Genomic DNA, 20865 nt, shown 5'->3' with positions numbered 1-20865 from the left:
ACACATGACACACTCCAACCCCTTTACTCTCTTTCCATTGATTCAAAAACCCCTGATTGTCTAACATAGATCACTGGAGCAAACAATCTTCTAGATTTGTGATTTGTTCAAAATGCTTCCCAAGTCAATAGCTAAGTCCTGGATGTCCCTTGAATGTTTGATATGTTATTAGCTTACTTTGCTGTCAATTTGGCCCACAATGCTGATTGTGTTGGAATATCGTTTTGCCTTTCATGGTTGTGTTTCTTCACAGCTGTTGTTTACATTTACTAGTTGGTAAGGGACTTGTCTCTAGGTTGTTTGCTCATTGGCCCTATTTTGCACTGAAAAGCCATTTTCCTGACTCAACTGTCCACCAAACGTCTTTTGACTCGTATTTTGGGCAGCTATCCTAAAAGTTATTCCCCTGCCAGTGTACAATATATATTTCTCATCATCTCAAAAAGCAATCTCGAGAGATGGAATCCTAGAGTGGCAAATAAGGATCTGTGGTTTATAATTTCTATTCTGCTTTTGCAGGTGTTTTTGGTGCGAAAGATTAAAGCGCCTGATTCAGGTCAGCTCTATGCTATGAAGGTTCTGAGGAAAGCAACATTGAAAGGTAGGAACCTGCTGATCACACTATGAAACAATCCTCATTGAAGATGCAGTGATTAGTAAAAGATCTTGTGATAGAAGATGGGTGAGGGAAAACAGTATTAATGTGTCATGCAATTTGCATTAAATGATGTTAAGCTATCTGCTTATAATGTCAATAATATTAACAATAATTTTACTTCATTTCAGTGAGGGATCGTGTTCGGACTAAATTGGAACGAGATATCTTGGTGGATGTAAATCATCCATTCATAGTGAAGCTCCATTATGGTGAGATTTTTGCTTTATTTGCAGGATTAAAACAGGAAGAGAGAAGTTATGTGGTTAAGTCTGAATGAAAAATAATTGGTTCATCAGTTCTGGTCAGCACACTGTAGTCATTTATGTCTTCACATAAAGTAATTACATTGAGAGATCCAGTGGCACAGTGGGTAGCTTGCCTACCTCTGAGCCAGAAGCTCTGGGTTCAAGTTCCATCCCAGGACTTGATGACCAAGGAAGCTTCGTTCATAACATGGACAAATGGGTTGAGTATCAATCTGCAAATCCTTCCAACATACGCTGATGGTAAGAGATTTCTGATCAGCCAAGTGATGGCTCTGATCCCTATTCGTAGATCCGGACTACAGCATGCATGTTAAAGTGTATATTTCTGCAACAACTAGCACTCCTTAGGAGTTGATTGTTTGGACAGTTTGTCCAAACTGTTGGTCCCAACAGCACAGGGTTCAATCCTCATTCTAACTGCAGAATTTGGGAACTGCCTCCTTACGCCATGCATGGTGGAGATTACAGTGCAGTGGGTTGGACCTGCCTTCAGGTAGAGAATGGATGAAGAATTATATTGAACTGAATTAGCCTTTCATCAAAGGTTCAATTTGATAACAGAAGGATTGGACTAGGTGCAATGATTGTATACACATGTGATGTATGGCTTCACAGGATGATTGCTGTCTCAACATTGTTCCAGAAAGTCTTTTACAGTCTTTGTCAATTTATTTTTCTGGATTTTGCCTATTTTATTGTATGTGCAGAATTAATAATCCAGCAACAGCTGTTGCTGGAACTCTCAAATAAAGATAGTAAATGCCAGGAATAGTCAACAGCCCTGGCAGCATCTGTGAAGAGAGCATTAACATTTCATGCTGATCAACTGTTGTTAGAACTGGAAAAAATTAGAAATGAAATAGGTTTGATGCAAGTACTGAAGTAGGGAAAGAGGGGAGGGGAGAATGAACAAAAGGAAAGGCCTATCATTGAGTTAAAGACAGGAAAAATTAAATAATAATAGGGATGATGGTGCAAGATAAAAGAAGCTGATTCAAGTAAAGATCCAAAAGATGGCCTAGGTTTGGTGTAAGTTGCAAAACAGAATCATCACCAGTTGTTGCCATAAAAACCATGAAAAACAAAGGAACTTAAAAGTAAATAAAACGGGTTGTTATAATTCAAGTCAGAAACTTCAAAGTGTGTTATGAAGATCGCCTGGATCATAAGTTTTGCAACATGAATTTGGCTAGGATGAGAATGAGATGTTTCACTTCAGGTATGATTTAACTGATCTACTAGGGAGCTCTTATCGAACAAAGTTTATTTAAGAATAAAGTTAGCATGTATAGAAAGAAAATTAGCCTTTGCCCATTACAACAAGAAAAAAGACAACCATGATATTGTATAAACCTTAACAAATATATGAAATGTTCCAATCAAGCAAATTTCCCCATAAACAAAACCCTTGCCACAGGTTTAATATAGCAAATACAATGCTCACATAATGCCGAAACTTAGTCCTTTAGTTGGATTCTGCAGCTTTCTTGAAACACGTGCAGACAAGCTTGGGAGTCAGAACAGCGTCCCAAAACACCTGGGAGAGAGCGAGCAAGAGACTCTATATGCCATGTAGCCAACTACCAACGACAGAATTTTCACTCCAGAAAGGCTAGAAGCCTTGCTTCTAGCTAGCCAGCTGAACTCCAATATCAGGGAGAGAAAAAACCACTGCTTTCCACTTGACAATCAGCTTCTGACTCTAAAACCAAAACTGAAAATGAATCCTTAGATTTCTCTGGGGAGGAACCACCTGACTTTGACTTGTCAACCAATCTTCCCTCGCACAATGCAGGGTCATAAAAGATCCCAAAAGTATCTGAGGCCCAGAGTAAAAATAAACAAAACCCTATTTAAACCATTGAAGCAGCAATAAAAAGATTTCTAACCAGATAGCCTGGCAACAATGGAAAAGAACCCAAAGCTGCTTAACTACAGAGAACATGATTTTTAAAAAAATCTTAAAGGTACCTGAGTGTCATACAGGAAAAGAGGTTATGATCTTAAATTGTTGAGCTCAGTGTTGAGTTCAGAAGTAAGTCCATTGCTGAATCAAAAGATGATATCCTGTCTGTAACAGTCATGTTCAGTTTCATTAGAGCAGTGCATGGGACTGAGGACAGAGTGAGAGTAGGACAGAAAATTAAAATGAAAAGTGACTAGTAGCTTGGGGTGACGCATGCAGACTGAGCAGATGTGAAGCTGCAAAGATTTGTGTTTGGCCTTCCCAAGAGGTGAGTGCAAGGTGAACAGTGAATGTTATATAATCAGTTGAATAATTTGTATTAACTCTTATTTAAGATTAGCACAGTTGTTTTTGACTCAAGTTTCTCACTCACAATAAATTCTACCATGTTTTAGTCATTGTTTTTTAGGAGACACTTTACTCTAAGACAGTTTATTAAGTGTGAGGTTAACCACTTTGGCAGGAATAATAGTAGGAGGGATTACTATTTAAAGGGCGAAAAGCTGCAGCATGCTACGGTGCAGAGGGACCTGGGGGTCCTTGTGCATGAGTCGCAAAAACCCATCTGCAGGTGCAGCAGGTGATCAAGAACGCGAATGGGATGCTGGCCTTTATAGCGAGGGGGATAGAATATAAAAGCGGGGAGGTCTTGCTGCGACTGTACAGGGCACTGGTGATGCCGCAGCTAGAGTACTGTGTGCAGTTTTGGTCGCCGCACTTACGCAAGGATATTTTGGCCTTGGAGGTGCAGAGGAGATTCACTAGGCTGATACCGGAGGTGAGGGGGTTGGACTATGAAGAGAGACTAAATAGACTGGGCTTGTACTCGTTGGAGTTTAGAAGGAAGAGGGGGGATCTAATAGAGACGTATAAGATAATGAAGGGGATGGATAGGGTAGAGGTAGAGAGATTCTTCCCGCTCAGAAAGGACAGCAGGACTACAGGGCACAGCCTCAAGATAAGGTGGGGGGGGGGAGCAGTTTAGAACGGAGTTGAGGAGGAACTTCTTCACTCAAAGGGTGGTGAATCTCTGGAATTCTCTGCCCGTTGATGTGGTGGAGGCTACCTCGCTAAATGTATTTAAGCCACGGGTAGATAGGTTTTTGGTAGGCAAGGGAATTAAGGGTTATGGGGAGAAAGCGGGAAAGTGGAACTGAGCCACTTAAGATCAGCCATGATCTTATTGAATGGTGGGGCAGGCTCGAAGGGCTAGATGGCCTACTCCTGCTCCTACTTCTTATGTTCTTATGTTCTTAAATCTACCTCATTACACATGAAGTAAAGCTCAGCTTAACTTTAAGGATCCTCATTTTTTGATTAGCACTTTACAATCCTCCAAACGCAAAACTGAATTGCAAAAATTTTAGACCATAACCATTATCCCCATTTTAGATTTTTCCTTTTATGGTTTTTATTTTTGTGTATTTTTTTGCCTTGGTTTTGACCATGACTTATAGTCATGTTTCTGTGTTTCCTACTTATACTACTAGACCCTAACCATTGTTTCTTTACTTGTCATATCTTTTGCTTTGCACCATTATTCAGTTTGTCATTTAATCTCTCATTCAATACTTTCACAGACTTTACATTTTTTTCCTTTGCCCCTAACCTTTTCCTGTCTCTGCATTTGTTTGAAATCTATTACAATCTAGTCTATTCCAGTTCTGATGCAAGACCATTGGTATGAAATGTTAACTTTGTTTCTACTCCACAGATGCTGTTAGACCTGTTATCTAGTTCCAACAGTTATAAATACTTTACAGGTGCATTTAATCCAATTCAGTGAAGATAATATTTATATGATTTTAAACAATACTTACCCATACTATGCATTAGAGCACTGTTAAACTATTCTTGTTCACACATTTTCATCTTAAGCTATGCTGGTGTCCAATATGGAAATTTTAAGCTGAATGGTTGATGCTAACAGTAGGTATCCTAAATAGCAAAGTGATGGGTGAGTGTGAAATCCTTCATTAGCACTAGGGTTCTCTTGTTTTACTTCTAATCTGAATGCTTTCTCATCTGCATCCAGCTTTTGATGAATAGTTGAATCACTTGAAAGAATTGTCACTTGTTCTGGAGCCATCCTGTGTGGTTTATTTGTAATTGCCAAATAGTTTCAGGAAATGATATGCATATCTGAGAAACATGTTTTGTTTGGCAGCTTTTCAGACTGAAGGAAAACTTTACCTCATCTTAGACTTCCTTAGAGGAGGCGATCTTTTCACCCGACTCTCTAAAGAGGTATGATTCATCTATCTCTCTGGTTTGATAAACTGTCCAGTTAAAAGCAAAACAGTGAAGCTTATGAGCAATGATTTGAAATGCAGAAAAGAAATGAACATCTGAACTAAAGAAAGATAGAAATGTAAAAGGTTTTAAGGCATTAGAACGGGGCAAAGGGCAGAAAGAACAAAAGGGGGGAATTCTCCCATCTCGCATAGCAGCGCAACATGCCGGGAGACATCAACGGAGTCTGTTTAAAGGGTTTCCTGCTGAGCACCATGGCCACCGCGCATCTCCAGGGCTAAGACTTTTGGAGTCATCAGTTCTATGTTGGAAATTAGCTGATTACAATATTTAAATGAGCATTTGCATCCCACTGGCAGGCCTGGGACTCTAGGCTGATTCTCTAGGCCTGCTAGTGTCTCCACCCTCTCCCAGGACTGGTTCCCTCCAGCATGGTTTACAACTGCTTTCCACGCTAACACTGGAGGGAACACAGGCCCCAGGAGGTCAGGGGATAATTTATTGCATTGACCAAAGGGCAAACTTACATTGCCCAAGGCCACCTTAGCACTGCCCTTTGGGCAGTGCCAAGAGGGAGGTACTGTAGGGAGGCACGAGCCTTTGGGGGGGTGGGGGTATCCTGCTGCCATTCTGCCAAAGGATCACAGGGAGAGGGAGGGAAAGGGGTGATCGGGGCTTGCCATCCAATTGGGGGAGGGTGGGCTTTGGAGCTGCTGGTTCTGAGGAGGGAAAACAGGGATTGACTGGAGAGATCTGGGCGGCCAGTGATCGGGAGCGTGGGGGTTGAAAGGGCCGCAATGTGGGATCATGGGGTTGGCCAGCGATCGGGAGGCCAGCAGTGCGGGACCACTACACATGCGCCGATCTCCACTTTGACATATCAGTGCATGCATAGTGGCCCATTCAGCGCTGTGCTGCTAGCCTCTCTAGTGGGAATAGGCTCTGCCCACCAATTTTCAGAGTGACTCACACTAGGGCATTCTACAGTGCTCAGTGTGTGAGAGATTCATTCCAAAAACCCTGCTAAAACAATCAGCCAAAGTTACTCCAGTTTTCACACAAATTCAGCACTTCGAATTTTTTTTGGGAGAATCGCATCCAAGGTTTGTGATAGGATGGAGGCTAGGGGAGATTAAACTTTTTATGATGCAAAGACCAAAGAAGGTGGTATTGAAGATAATAAAGAGAAAAAGTTTGTGTCCAAATGGGGTGTGAATTAATTGTTACATAAAAGCCAAATAAATAAACAGGGAGAGAGCCAAAGAAAGAGAGAAGACTGACCCAGCAAACCAAAAGGAAAAGAACACATTGAGCAAGGTGGAGACTGAGGTTGTAATCTAAAGCAGGGTTTCCCAAACTTTTTGAGCCACAGAATCCCCTAGTGACCTGCCAAGTGCATCAAGGAACACAAAGCATTCTCATAAAGTCATTTTTTGACGCAAAATATGTGCAAACGCAAATCAAACATAAACAGGTCTAGCTTTTGTAATGCATATATTAGGAATTGGGAAGAGGCACATAGTCACAAATATGTTTGCCACATTGGCCCCTTAACATTGTCCCTGGAAGTAGTACCCACTTTAGGAGTGGATAATCTAAAATGTTTTCTTGTTAAAAAAAATAAATTGAAGTTTTTTTGTCATTTTTAATGAGAGGAATGATGCTGGAAAGCTGACACTCACTCATTCACTCACTCTCTCACACACGCACACACACACATACGCACTCATTCACTCACTCTCTCTCACACACGCACACACACATACTCACTCATAAATACACACACGCACTCGGCCCCCTTCTCACACATACCCTCAGCCCCCTTCAAGAACTAATCTTGCCAGAACATCGTAATCGACCTCTTCAGTCACCCCTTTTCTTTCTCTCAGCACGCTTTCGTGCAAGCATTGGAAATGCAACACCTACACTTTCACCACATCTCAATATCCAGGCCTTAAACTCCTTCCAAGTGAAACTGCAAGTTATTCCCAGATTTTTCTAGCAGTTTTCAAAGGGATTATAATGTCACACTCACTTTCCTTGATTAGATTATCTGGAGCATGTCCAGCTGATCAATTCACAAAATAGCAATTAGAGCTTATTGATGAAGTGACCAGCAGTTATCCAGTCTATATATCTCTCTCAGGTGATGTTCACTGAAGAAGATGTTAAGATATACCTGGCGGAGTTGGCTTTAGCCTTGGATCATCTTCACAGTCTTGGAATCATCTATCGTGACCTGAAACCAGAAAAGTAGGTGGTTGATGATCAGACTGTTGCACACTTAGTGGGTGAGGCATAGATTGGTTGAACAATGTATTGGAGGAGCAAAATGTAACCAGCAATGTATAATGCTGTATGTCAGGAGTTCTCAAACCAGGGTGTGCAGGGTTCTGCAGCAGGACAGGGTCATTTGTAAAATTTGAAAAATGCTGCAGAGATGCTTGTTCAGTTAGGGCTGCACATTTCTCACCTGGTCCGAGTCAGAAACACAGTAAAAAGTCTGACAACACCAGGTTTTAGTCCAACCTATTTATTTGATAATATACTCGCAAGCTTTCGGGTTAGCCCCTTCGTCAGGTGAATGGAGAGTTCACCGAGTCAGAAAGTCAGATAAGAAATATGCAAGTCATAAGTCAAAAAGAGTGGAGTGGCAACCTGACTGCAATTGCCACTCTTCAGAACTTCTGGCCCAATGTCTGTCTCTAACTTTTAATTTTGTTTGTTTCTCCTTCTTTCTCAGTATTCTACTGGATGAAGAAGGGCATATTAAACTAACAGGTGCGTGACAATAAAGCAGGAAATTCAACACTGACTTGTACTGGAACAGCCTGAAATAGTTTACAAATTCTCTATCAAATGATACAAATTCCATATTTCCTGACTCTTTTCCATCTTTCTCTTTCTTGTTTCCCATGCTATTTTAATTGAATTCTACACACAAAGCTCTGTCGTATCTTATTCTAGAATATTAAGCAAACTCTCAAACTCTTATTCTTTTATATTTGTTTGTAATATGCTCTTTTTCTCCAGACAATCCCTAGACTTTGATTTAGGGATGAATTTACCTTCTCAGGTTGAAGTAAATAATTCCATGGCATTATTTCAAAGAAGAAAGGGGAGTTCTTCAAATGTCCTGGCCAATATTTATCTCTCAATCCACATCACAGAAACAATACCTGTTACAGTCGTGACAATGCTTCAGAGAGTGCTTCATTGGCTATAATGTATTTTCAGAATTTCTGGTGTTGAAGAAAATTATGATGTAGAGATGCAAGCGTTGGACTGGGGTGGGCACAGTAAGAAGTCTCACAACACCAGGTTAAAGTCCAACAGGTTTATTTGATAGCACGAGCTTTCGGAGCGCTGCCCCTTTATCGGGTGAGTGGAACTGGTGTTGTGAGACTTCTTACTGTAAAGAAAGTTGCAATATAAATGCAATTTTTTTCCCGAACTGTTAAATTTAAACCATTCTTCTATTCCATCCATACCCACGTTACACTGTTATTCATGCAATTTCTAGCTTTGTACATCACATCATATGGGAGGCGGTAATGTAATGGTATTGTCACTGCTCTGGTAATCTAGAGACTCAGTGCTCTGCGGACCCAGGGTCAAATCCTGTTATAGCAGATGGTGAACTTGAACTCAACAAAAATCTGGAATTATAAATCTGATGATGACCATGAAACTATTGTCAATGGTTGTAAAACCTCATCTGATTCTCAACAGGAGGAAATCTGTTCGCCTATGGGTCCACAGTAATGTGGTTGGCTCTTAAAATGCCACTCAGTTTGAGGGCAATTAGGGATCAGCAACAAATGCCGACCTTGCCAGCAATGCCCATATCCCATGAAAGAATTTTTAAAAATCTCTTTTGTTCTCTGGTTCTGAATTGTATTTACTTCCCCCTTTAGCCCCACTCTACCAACTCCCTGTATAGCTCCTTCATTTCTTCTCCTTTAAAAGAAAATTGTTGTTTATTATTGTTGGTGATGATGATTCTTGTTGGATAAAAACTAGGAAATAAAAACAAGAATTTTGAAGTGAAGCGGACAGATCATGTTGGTCACTGAATTGTTTGGCTATTTTAAATCTGATTTTGTTTTGATTGTGCTTCTCTTAAGATTTTGGCCTGAGCAAGGAAGCTGTTGATCATGAGAAGAAGGCCTATTCGTTTTGTGGAACTGTTGAGTATATGGCTCCTGAGGTGGTTAACCGGCGTGGCCACACACATAGTGCTGACTGGTGGTCGTATGGTGTTTTAATGGTATGTATATTTGATGTCATTGATTACTCTTCTGTAATTTTACACTCTCACTCATTCACCTCTTCCCCGCACCTCCCCCCCCCCCGCAATTCTTTCCTTAAATTATGTTTCATTATAGTATTGAAAAGTCACAAGAACACTGCAACTGAATGGTGAGAGACTTAGGTCAGTATTTCCCAGCATCCCACGGTAGAGATGGCTCACCATTGGCAGCTGATGGGATCTTCCTGTCCTGCCAAAGTCATTGGCAATTTGCAAGGCTCGCCAGGGAACCCAAGGCAGGAGTCGTCTTTGTTGGAATTGGAAAATCCCATCAGCAGGAAGGACTGGAAAATCCTGCCCTTGGACTTAGGTAACTGACTGCGTCGCTCAAAACTATCTAGGAGACATGCAATTATAGGTGAGATTGGGAACTTAGCTGCTGAGGATCTAATTCCATCACTTGAATCTACTAGTTCTTAATGCTATCCTCAAATTTCTAATTGGGTTTAGTTTTGAGGAACGTGATGGCTGCCCAGCCTTTTGTGAATATTTTTGAGATGAGTGTGACTGGGGCCTGTTTACTGTTTGACTTCTAATCTTAGTGAAATGTTTCTGTTTTGTTGGCAGTTTGAAATGCTGACTGGTTCTCTCCCATTCCAAGGGAAGGATAGGAAGGAGACGATGACACTCATTCTAAAGTAAGACTATAGTAAGCCATGGGTTAATGTTGACTGTGTGGCTATAATTTAATTTTCTGATGATACTTACAGTGTAATGTTAAATGTTGTTGTTTAAGATAGATCTAATGAGGCAAGAGCTTGCATGTTAAGAAAAAATGTTGTCTTTGTTGCAATCAATCGCTGAGCACTTTTTAAAGAATATTGCAATGGATGTGACCAGAAGAAACATTGGGCAAAATTCTCTCAAGCCCTCATAGGTGTCCTCAATGGCAGTCACTGGGAGAGGATATGGTGGAGACCGAGAAATCGATTTCACACCGGTATGAATTTACAGGGGAATCTTCCGCTGGTGCTCACCAGAGCAGGTCAGAAAACCCACCAAAGGCTGACATGAACCTCCTTGCATCCAATGAATTGAATACTAATAAGGGTCTGGCCCCAACATGCCAGATTCTCTGTGATGCCGTCGTGAAACACATTCGGTACAACTTGTCATTCAGGTGCTGGGACTCGCCTAAACAATGCCCGGAACTCCCTTCAGAGTTCGGGATGAGCTAGCCCGCAACCCTGGTCCCTGGAACACCACAGCAGTGGGTCATGGGCTCATCTCCAAATGGAACTTCCAATTTGGTGGCCTGGAGAGGGTCCATCTTCCAACCTTGGACTGTTCCTGGAGATCCATCTTCATTCCCAGGGGGTCAGTTTTCTGGTCTCACAATGCTCCTGGAGTTCTAACTGCATTTTCAGGTGGTCCACCTTCTTTCTTCAGTACTGGGCAATGATGGTGGGTGTCTCATCGATATGGCAGTTGGATATGGCGCCATTCAGGTCTGTCCCACCTCTTAATATGGCCTGAAACATCTGGTTGCATAGTTAGTGAGGTTGGGTCAGAAGATTTAACGTGTTTTACTGCCAGCCTCTGCAGCAGGAAACGTTCCATGTTCCCCACCCCTACAACAGGGCTTGGTCTCAAAATGGGAGAATTCCATCTGTTGCATTTCATCTGTCTATCCCAGAGATTCAGAAAAAATGATGCTTCTTGTACTGTTTTGCACTTGCTTCTACTTTGGTTGTGTCAGCTTACAGACTAATGCCATTGTTCTGCCAACATTTGTGAATGTGGTTAACAATATTATAATGACCAAGTAAATTATTTGTGATCTTGACTGAGCAACAGATATTGGTCCAGGAATAACACCCCTGCTCTTCAAAATTCTGTCATGGAATCCTTTACGTCTTTCTGAAAGTCAGATGGGACTTTGGTTTAACATCTCATCTGAAAAATAGCACCATTTATATAGATGATCTGGAGGAGGGAACCGATTATGTTCTTATGTTCTGACAGAGCAGTGCTCTCTCAGTACTGCATTGCATTATCAGCTTTGATCTTAGTGCTCAAGTCCTGGAGTGGAACTTGAACTTGGAACCTTGTGATTCATAAGACCATAAGACATAGGACCAGAATTAGGCCATTCGGCCCATCAAGTCTGCTCCACCATTCAATCTTGGCTGATATTTTTCTCATCTCCATTCTCCTGCCTTTTCCCCATAACCTCTGATCCCCTTGTTACTCAAAAACCTATCAGTGTCTTAAAGACACTCAATGACCGGGCCTCCACAGCCTTCTGCGGCAAAGTGTTCCACGGATTCACCACTCCCTGGCTGAAGAAATTCCTCCTCATCTCTGTTTTAATGGATCATCCCTTTAGCCTGAGGTTGTGCCCTCTGGCTCTAGTTTTTTCTTCTCGTGGAAACATCCTTTCCATGTCAACTTGATCCAGGCCTTACAGTGTCCTGTAAGTTTCAATAAGATCCCTCCTCATCCTTCTAAACTCCCAATGAGTACAGACACAGAGTTCTCAACCGTTCCTTCTTACGACAAGCTCTTCATTCCAGGGATCATTCTTGTGAACCTCCTCTGGACCCTTTCCAAGGCCAGCACATCCTTCCTTAGATACAGGGCCCAAAACTGCTGACAGTATTCAAATGGGGTTTGACCACAGCTTTATACAGCCTCAGAAGTACATCGCTGCACTTGAATTCTAACCCTCTTGGTATGAATGTTAACATTGCATTTGCCTTCCTAACTGCCGACTGAACCTGCACATCAACCTTAAGAGAATCTTGAACAGGGACTCCCCAAGTTCCTTTGTGTTTCAAGATTCAGAGGTGAGAGTGTTACCAACTGGGCACTCCTTTACAATTGACCATTCAATCATTTATTTGATGAAAAAGTTATGCAGCTTCTTTTGGAATCACCCACCTTATGCTTTCTCCTGTGGCAGTTTGTTTTACACATTCATAGAAAATAAAACAATCTCTGCATGACCCAATGTGATTTCTGATTTTGGAAAATGATGATCGTGAGTGGTCAGAGATTGGAATGTCAGCAGTATTCACAAAATCTTTGATTTATTGCTGTGTGCTGTGAATGTATTTGCAGTATGTTATGTTAAAGTTTTACACTGCATTTAGTGATGTGTTTTATACAATGAACTGCTCAGAAATTAAAGCAGTCTAAGCTTCCATTAATGATTTGTCGAAAATGTGATGACATCCTGGGTTGTTGTTGTGCACCTCCTATTGGCATATACCTTTCCAATCCAAGAAATAATGTCTGGAACAGGGTGAGCTATCAGATCGTACGTCCTTTGGCCAATTAATCAGAATGATTAGCATTATTCTTGTTACGTTTTGGACTTTGCATGGCTAATATGAGAGAAAGGCTTTGAAGAGTGCAGAAACCTGTATTATTTAACTGCAAGCAAATTCTTCTTTTAGGGCCAAATTAGGAATGCCTCAGTTCTTAAGTCCTGAAGCCCAAAGTTTGTTGCGAGCACTTTTCAAGAGAAATCCTGCCAACAGACTAGGTAACTATTGAACTGGACTTGACTGGTTGGTCTACTGAACAGATACTATGACAGATACATATGATGAATGTTTCTAAATCTGTTGCTGACTAATGATTCTCCTATTATGTCTTAGCATTAGATGTGAGTATCCTTCTCAGAAATCTATTTTGATGGACAGAACTGCGTTTATTTATCATTTTACCATAAGCCTAGTTACTTTTGAACTTCAGTTTTAGTTTTGAAGTACAAGAAGGGGAAATGTAATGTTATTTATTTTGAATAGACGAATAGAAAAAACAGATTTTTTAAAATAGTAAAAAACTTAAATGCTCAGAGAAACCTGAGTGTCCTTATTCAAGAAACAGAAAGTTAGTCTATGTAAGTACAGCAAACAAGTAGAAGGGCAAATATCAGGTTCGGCTTTATTGCAAGGGTACCTGAATATGGGAATGTGAAGTCTTGCTACAAATATGCAGGGTTTTATGCACAATAAAGTGCACAGTTTTGGTCTCCAAAGCAAGGATGAAAAGTTGAGTAAATTGGGCCAATACACTCTGAAATTTGGAAGGATAAAAGGTGATTGCATTGAAACTTATAAGCTTCTGAAGAGTTTGGTAATGTAAATGCTGAGAATTGTTTCTGGAGAATTTAGAGGTACGGAGCATACACTTGGTAAATATGAAATCGCTTGAACTAGGGTGAGGAATTTCTTTCACTCAGGGTTGTGAACCTTTGGAATCGTCCATCCCAGGGGTCTATGGATTGTTATGATCCCAGTTGGCATTATTCCTGTATGGAAAGATCCCAGGATGGAACCCTGGCTCAAAAGATTGTAACTTACTTAACTAGCTATTCTTTAAGTTTCTGGCACTTTTTTCTTAACCTTCTATAACCAACTGTTATATTCAGCTAATGCTGCACTCAAAAAGCTTTGCCCACCCTAGAGGTGCCCGCAGTTACTAATCAATGACTTCTTCAGTGACACTCAGAGCACATTCCAGGCATTCAACACCCTCTGCGTGGAAAAACTTGCCCCTTACATCTCTTTCAAACTTTCCACCTCTCACTTTCAACCCATGCCTCCGAGTAATTGATCCTTTGACCCTTGGAAAAAGACTCTAACTACCCATTCTATTCAAGCCTGTCGTAATGTTGTAAACGTTGATCAAGTCCTCCCCTTGTCCTCTTACGCTCCAATCCAGGTTTTTTCAACCTTTCTTCATAGTCCATATCCTCCAGACCAGGCAACATTCTGATGCACCTAACTAGCACGTCTTTCAGACTGGGAAGAAACTAGAGCACCCGGAGGGTGTATTTATACCTGTATAAATGCCTGTAGATCTTGGCTCTAAAAATACCTCTAACAATTTACCCACTACAGATGTGAGGCTTCTGGCCTATAGTTCCCAGGCTTTTCCCTGCAGCCCTTTTTAAACAAAGGCACAACATTTGCCACTGACCAATCTTCAGGCACCTCACCCGCTGATTCAAATATCTTGGCTAGGGGACCCACAATTTCCTCCCTAGCATCCCACAATGTCCTGGGATATGCTTCATCAGGTCCCGGGGATTTATCTATCTTGAAGCGCTTTAAGACTTCCAACACCACCTTCTCTGCAATATGTACACTCCTCAAGACATCACTATTTATTTCCCCAAGTTCCCTAACATCCATGGTCTTCTCAAGAGTAAATACTGATAAGAAAAATTCATTTAGGCTCTCACCCATCTCTTGTGGATCTGCACATAGATGACCTTGTGATCCTTAAGAGGCCCTACTCTCACCCTTGTTACTCTTTTGCCCTTTATGTATTTGTAGAAGCCCTTTGGATTCTCCTTTGCCTTATCTGTCAAAACAATCTTGTGTCCCCTTTTTGCCCTCCTGATTTCCCTCTCAACTCTACACCTATGCCCCCTATAATTTTCCAGGGATTCATTTAATCCCAGCTGCCTATGCATATCTTGTGCCTCTTTCTTCTTCTTGACCAGGGCCTCAATATCCAGAGTCATCCAGGGTTCCCGACTTCTGCCAGCCTTGCCCTTCACCTTGGTTCAGGGTAAACACATTCTTTTAACTTCCAATGGATACAGGCCCAAGCTGGTGAATCTTTCCTCAAAGACAGCTCATTCATCCCAGGACTCAATCAAGTGAATCATTGGACTGTTTATAACTCAATTATATACTTTTTCAATAAAGGAGACTGAAACTGTACACTGTATTCCAGATGTGGTCTTACCAAAGCCCTGTACAACTGCAGAGAAACTTCTCTGCTTTTGTATTCCATCATTCTTTGCAGTAATCAGCAACATTCCACTTGCCAATCACTGGCTGTTCCTACATACTAACTTTTTGTGATTCATGTACCAGGACACCTATATCCCTTTGTACGACAGAGCTGTGCAATCCCCCTCCATTTAAACAATATACTGTTTTGTTATTTTTTCTGATAAAGTGAACAAATTCATATTTTCCCACGTTGTACCCCATCTGCTAAACTTTTGCTCAACTTGTATAACCTACCTAAATCATTTTATCGTTTCTATATGTCCTTACAATTTACTTTCCTGTGTATCTTTGTCTCATCAGCAAATTTAGCACCCATACATTTGGTCGCTTCAACCAAGCCTCCAAGTCATTTATATAGATTGTAAATATTTAAGGCCCCAGTGCTGATTCCTGTGGTACTCCACTGGTTACAGTTTGCCACTTGCAAGACCCTAGGATGAAGCCCATCAGAACCTGGGGATTTGACAGCCTTTAATTCTAATTTAATCTAACTTGGATACCCATCATTTTATTCTCCACAATTTCCAATCTCTTAGTATTTAAAAAAAAATCCAATTTGTCTTTCTTGGATCCAAAGTGGTTGGCCTCACACCTTCTGATAATGAACTCCATCTGCCACATTTTACCCATTCACATAATTTGTCTACATCCCTTTGTAACATTTTGCTCCCGTCCACACATCTAGCTATTCATCCTAATTTCATGTCATCTGCAAGTTGTGATATTCCTTCCGCAACAACAACTTCCCGTTATATAGCACCTTTGACATAGTAAAATGCCACAGGGTGCTTTACATAAGCAATATCAAACAAAATTTGAAATTGAGCCATATGAGACATTAGGACAGATGACCAAAACATGGTCAAAGAGTTTTAAGGAGCGTTAAAGGAGAAAAGAGAGGGAGAGAAGCTTTAGGGGGGAAATTCCAGAATTCGGGGTCTCAGCAGTTGCAGGAACAGCCACTGGTAGTGAACCTGTTTAGTCATTGGTATGTGGTGGAAACACTCAGTATTTATTGATTTGCATATCAGTTGGATATATCCAGTTTTGAAATATGATATATGAGTAATTTAAGAAGAGACATTTGGTAAGTAAAGCATTTTTGATAGGAATCATGAATCTATCACCCCAAATCTTTCCACCATTTTAGAGTTTTCTCACTACATGTTTGGTCTATAATAGTCAGCAGTTTCATTACCTTTGAAAAATCATCAATCCTATACTTACAATCACTTTTGTGGTTAGTAATTAAGGTCATAAAAGAAAAAAAAGACAAAATACTACGCATGCTGGAAATCTGAAATATTAGCCAGAAATGAAGGAAATGCTGAGCAGATCAGGTAACATGTAGAGAAAGTCACCTGAATTACAGGGCTGGATGTTGGGGGTGAGCCCATTTCTGGCTAGCTTGTTCACCCCACATTTTTTTGGCTGATAGGCGTTTAGTTATAATGAGGCAAGACTTCTGCTCCTCTCCAGGAGAAAGTCAGGCCTCGCCAAACTGATGCCACCCAGAGTGTGGTGGCCACTACAAGCATGCCAGTATTGCAGCCAAGCCAAGGTGAAGCGTTGGACCCGGTAAGTTTCATCAAGGCCAGGTTGGAACATGAATGCAGGGATTCAGAACTGTGGAGGCAGGGGGGAGATCGTCTTTGATTGGCACTGGTGAACACCCCTTTCACTGGCCAGCAGCCCACAGGTGTAAACCTACTGGGCTGTATGTTGGGTGCAGTTCTCGAGGTGCCATTATATCTGATTGGTGGTGGGATTATGCTCTTAAATGTGTATTAAATTCTTATTTAAGGATCTCAGTTGGGCCATAGGTGGACAACCCATCTGACACCGTTTCTGCCTGTGGGTGGCCTGTAAATTCTAGCCCAATGTTTAGGGTTTGTTAACTTCCGATGAAAGGTCATTTTTCTGAAATATTAACTCATTAAAGAAGCATAATTGATTCCTGACCATTGTTACTTGAATTTATCCATGTGTTTACTTTTAGGAGCTGGCGTGGATGGTGTGGAGGAAATCAAGCGTCAGCCCTTCTTTGCAAACATAGACTGGAATGTAAGTGCCAAAGATGTTCTGATGAAATTCTCATAAAAGCACATCTATAATTCTAGAAGCCATAGGTTGGGATATGAAAGAACCATCTGTTCATTTCCCCCGGACCTCTCCAGTTCAGAGACCTGATGTTTTGGTGTGAAGGATCACAAAGGAGATAACCAGGTGAAATGCTGTTTGTTTGAGGGCTGCCCTATTGATTTCCATCGCATAGTGTGTCAGCAGTCTTGTAAGGATCTCTTCAGAACGTCCTTTCTTCTTTCATGGGATGTGAGCATTGCCAGCCATGCCAGCATTTGTTGCCAATCCTTAATTGCCCTCCTGTAGGTGATATTGAGTTGTCATTTTGAACCACTTCAGCCCATCTGGTACAGGCACTCCATGTCTCTGTGAAGTAGGATTCTGACCCCATGACAGTGAAGGAAAAGTTATAAAATTGAAGGTTAGGATGCTTTATGGCTTGGAAGGAACTTTACAGATGGTGGTATTTTCATGCACCCGCTGTCCTTGTCTTTTAACATGTTATAGATAATGAGTTCAGAAGATATTGACAAAGGTGAGTGCAGTATGTGATACATAATACTACTACTGCTATGCACTGAAGGTAGAGGGAGTAAATATTTAAAGTTGTGGATGGGGTGACAAGCAGGCTATTTTGTCCCAGATTATTGAGCTTCTTGAGTGTTGGTGGAGCCAAATTCATCCAGGCACGTGGAAGGCATTCTATCACACTCCTGAAATGTGCCTTATAGATGCTGGACCCAGCTTATAGGAGTCAGGAGGTGAATTTCTCACTGCAAGATTCTCAGTTTCTAGCCTGCTCTTATAGGTACAATACATATGTGGCTTGTCCAGTTAATTTTCTGGCTACTGGAACTCCAGGGTGCTGATGAAAGTGTGTTCAGTGATATTGATACCGTTGCATATCATGAGGAAAAGGTTAGACTCTCTGTTGTTGGACTTGGTTATTGCCTGGCAGTTGTGTGGCACAAATGTTGCTTGCCACTTATCAACCCAATGCTGAATGTTGTCCAGGTCTTGCTGCATATGGCCACAGACTGCTTCAGTATGAAAAGGTTGAATGAATGAAGTAGTGGTGCAAGGTAGGTAATGAAGTAAATTTTTCATACCTGTTGCTTTATGAAAACAGGAAAGTTGAAAACAGTCACTTTGTCCATTACTCATCAAACAATAAGCTCAAGAGACTGACTGCCAGTTAACAATCACAAGTGTTAGAAGCACGAGTATTTCTCTTGGGCAGCAAAGAACTCCACATTAATTTGTTCTTCACAAACAGTTTCGTCAGCCACTCACCAAAGACAAAGTCAGGAGGCTGCCTCAGATCAAGATCATGCCATTAATCTTTTAAAAATTCGAATTACAGTTCTGGCTGTAGATTATCTGCATAAAACAAGGTTCTAAGCAAGATTAAGGAGCCATCAGCTGGTATTTTATGACTTCACTTGAGCAAGGGTCGTAAAATCCTGCCAGAGGCCAACAGAGAATTCTGTTTTGCGAGCCTCGGGTGGGTGTGCCGGTAAAATTCCAGCAATCGTTTTGGTGAAGGACTGATTCTTGGATACTTAGTCACCCAACTACAACAAAATGCAACATGGAAGAGTACTAAGATTGATTACAATTATTTTCATAATCCCATATACAAAACCTGAGATTTTGACAAGCCTTCTACCTCCAGTAGATCACTGCTGGAGCTGCTTTTGAAACCACTTTACCAGTTTAACCATTATTACTAACATATTTCTTATTGATTATGGAGTGCTGTTAGAAGGCAGATGTGTCACCTGCTGGCTGCAGTGGAGGCCCTGTCTGCTCCTTGAATAATTTTCTGGAAGTAGAAATGTCATTCATTAACACACTGTTTTAATCACAATTAGAGGAGAGGGTGCATTTGATTGGCATGCAAGTCCTATCAGTTTGCAAACTTCCAATTTGACTACAGAGAGTAAACAGGATTGCCCAGAGGTTTTATCATCTAGGGTCAGTGATTTTATTTTCATTTTTTGTTAAAAACAATCTCCAATGCTCAATGTTGTCCATTTGGGGTGCAAGACTTAAATGATTCACAATGGTAGTATAGGGTGGTAAATCTCCAGTAATGTATTTCATTGGTTCTATCCCAAAGAAGATTGCAAGGAAATCACAACATTTTAGTCAGTATTTTGTCTAGACAGTGTTCCATTGTTACTGCTATGTTGCATCCCCTGGTGACAACTCCCTCTTTCATGCAACACCTCTCAGTATTGATTTTAAATATCTTGACTGTAAGCTTACCAACTAACACTTTAAAAACCCCTGGTGATTTGTATTCTTTGCAAATGGAACTTCCTGAAAATTGAGAGTAAACATCTTTGATTTCTGGTTTCATAATTTCTCAGAAATTACACAGTGGGGTTAAAATGATGCCTTTTTAGTTCTGACTTCTAGTTTCCTATCAAATGCAAACATTTGGAACAGAAACCTCTTGACAATTGTAAGGATTCCAAACAATAGGTGTTTATGGCAGTTATTTTAGTCTTTTTATTTTAATTGGTGGGAACTCCCTCTTGTAAGGGGAGGCCATGCTAATGGCATTTATTTATTTTTTTAGGGAGGCACGGTGGTTAACGCCACTGCCTCACTGTGCCAGGGATCTGGCAATGATTCAGCCTTGGGTGACTGGAGTTTGTATGTTCTCCCTGTTGTCTGAGTGAGTTTCCTCTGGTTTTCTCCCACAGTCTAAAGATGTGCAAATTTGGTGGATTGACCATGCTAAATTTCCTTGTTGGTGTCCAAGGATGTGTAGGTTAGGTTGATTAGCCATGTCTGAGTGAGTTTCCTCAGGGTCCTCTGGTTTTCTCCCCACAGTCTAAAAATGTGCAGATTTAGTGGATTGACCATGCTAAATTTCCTTGTTGGTGTCCAAGGATGTGTAGGTTAAGTTGATTAGCCTAATGCGTGGGATTATGGGGATAGAACAGGAGTCAGCCTGTTAAACTTGCTCTTTGAGTCTGTGCAAACTTGATGGGCTGAATGGCCTCTTTCTGCACTGTAGGGATTCTATGGCTTGAGGTGAGTGTGGACACATGTGCATTTTACAAAATTGTCTCATTCTTTGATTTGATCTGATTTTATTATTGTCACGTGTGTTGGTATAGAGTAAAAAGTATTGTTTCTTGGGCACTATACAGATGAAGCATACCGTTCATAGAGAAAAAAAAGAGATATTGCAGAGTGCAGTGTTACAGTCATAGCTAGGGTGTAGAGAAAGATTAACTTAATGTGAGGTAGGTCCATTCAAAAGCCTGACGGTAGCAGGGAAGAAGCTGTTCTTGAATCGGTTGGTACATGTCCTCAGATTTTTGTGTCTTTTTCCCGACAGAAGAGGAGGAAGGGAGTATGTCCAGGGCGCATGGGGTCCTTAATTATGATTGTTTTTCTGAGGCAGTTGGGAGTGTAGTCAGTTTCAGTGGGTGGGAGGCTAGTTTGAGGATGGACTGGGCTTCATTCATGCCCCTTTGTAATTTCTTGCTATCTTGGGCAGAACAGCAGCCATGCCAAGCTGTGATATAACCATAGAGAATGCTTTCTAT

At 41.1% G+C, this 20865-nt stretch overlaps 1 protein-coding gene across 7 annotated transcripts in view; it reads left to right on the top strand.

The window, feature by feature from the left end:
• The window catches only part of LOC145357941 (ribosomal protein S6 kinase 2 alpha-like), a 234951-nt gene that overhangs the window by 166180 nt on the left and 47906 nt on the right, over positions 1 to 20865 (top strand). For all 7 annotated transcript variants that reach the window (XM_080211530.1, XM_080211529.1, XM_080211534.1 and 4 more), the window contains 9 exons: positions 520 to 601; positions 787 to 867; positions 5058 to 5137; positions 7290 to 7396; positions 7887 to 7924; positions 9271 to 9413; positions 10023 to 10093; positions 12857 to 12945; positions 17214 to 17278. In XM_080211530.1, coding sequence (XP_080067656.1) covers positions 520 to 601; positions 787 to 867; positions 5058 to 5137; positions 7290 to 7396; positions 7887 to 7924; positions 9271 to 9413; positions 10023 to 10093; positions 12857 to 12945; positions 17214 to 17278 — 756 coding nt within the window. The remainder of the gene's footprint in view (positions 1 to 519; positions 602 to 786; positions 868 to 5057; positions 5138 to 7289; positions 7397 to 7886; positions 7925 to 9270; positions 9414 to 10022; positions 10094 to 12856; positions 12946 to 17213; positions 17279 to 20865) is intronic.

The sequence above is a fragment of the Carcharhinus amblyrhynchos genome, chromosome 24, assembly GCF_965287045.1.
Source record: "Carcharhinus amblyrhynchos chromosome 24, sCarAmb.v2.hapA, whole genome shotgun sequence".
Lineage (NCBI taxonomy): Eukaryota > Metazoa > Chordata > Chondrichthyes > Carcharhiniformes > Carcharhinidae > Carcharhinus > Carcharhinus amblyrhynchos.
The sequence above is the reverse complement of the archived record's forward strand: the minus strand, read 5'-3'. Positions and strand labels throughout refer to the sequence as shown.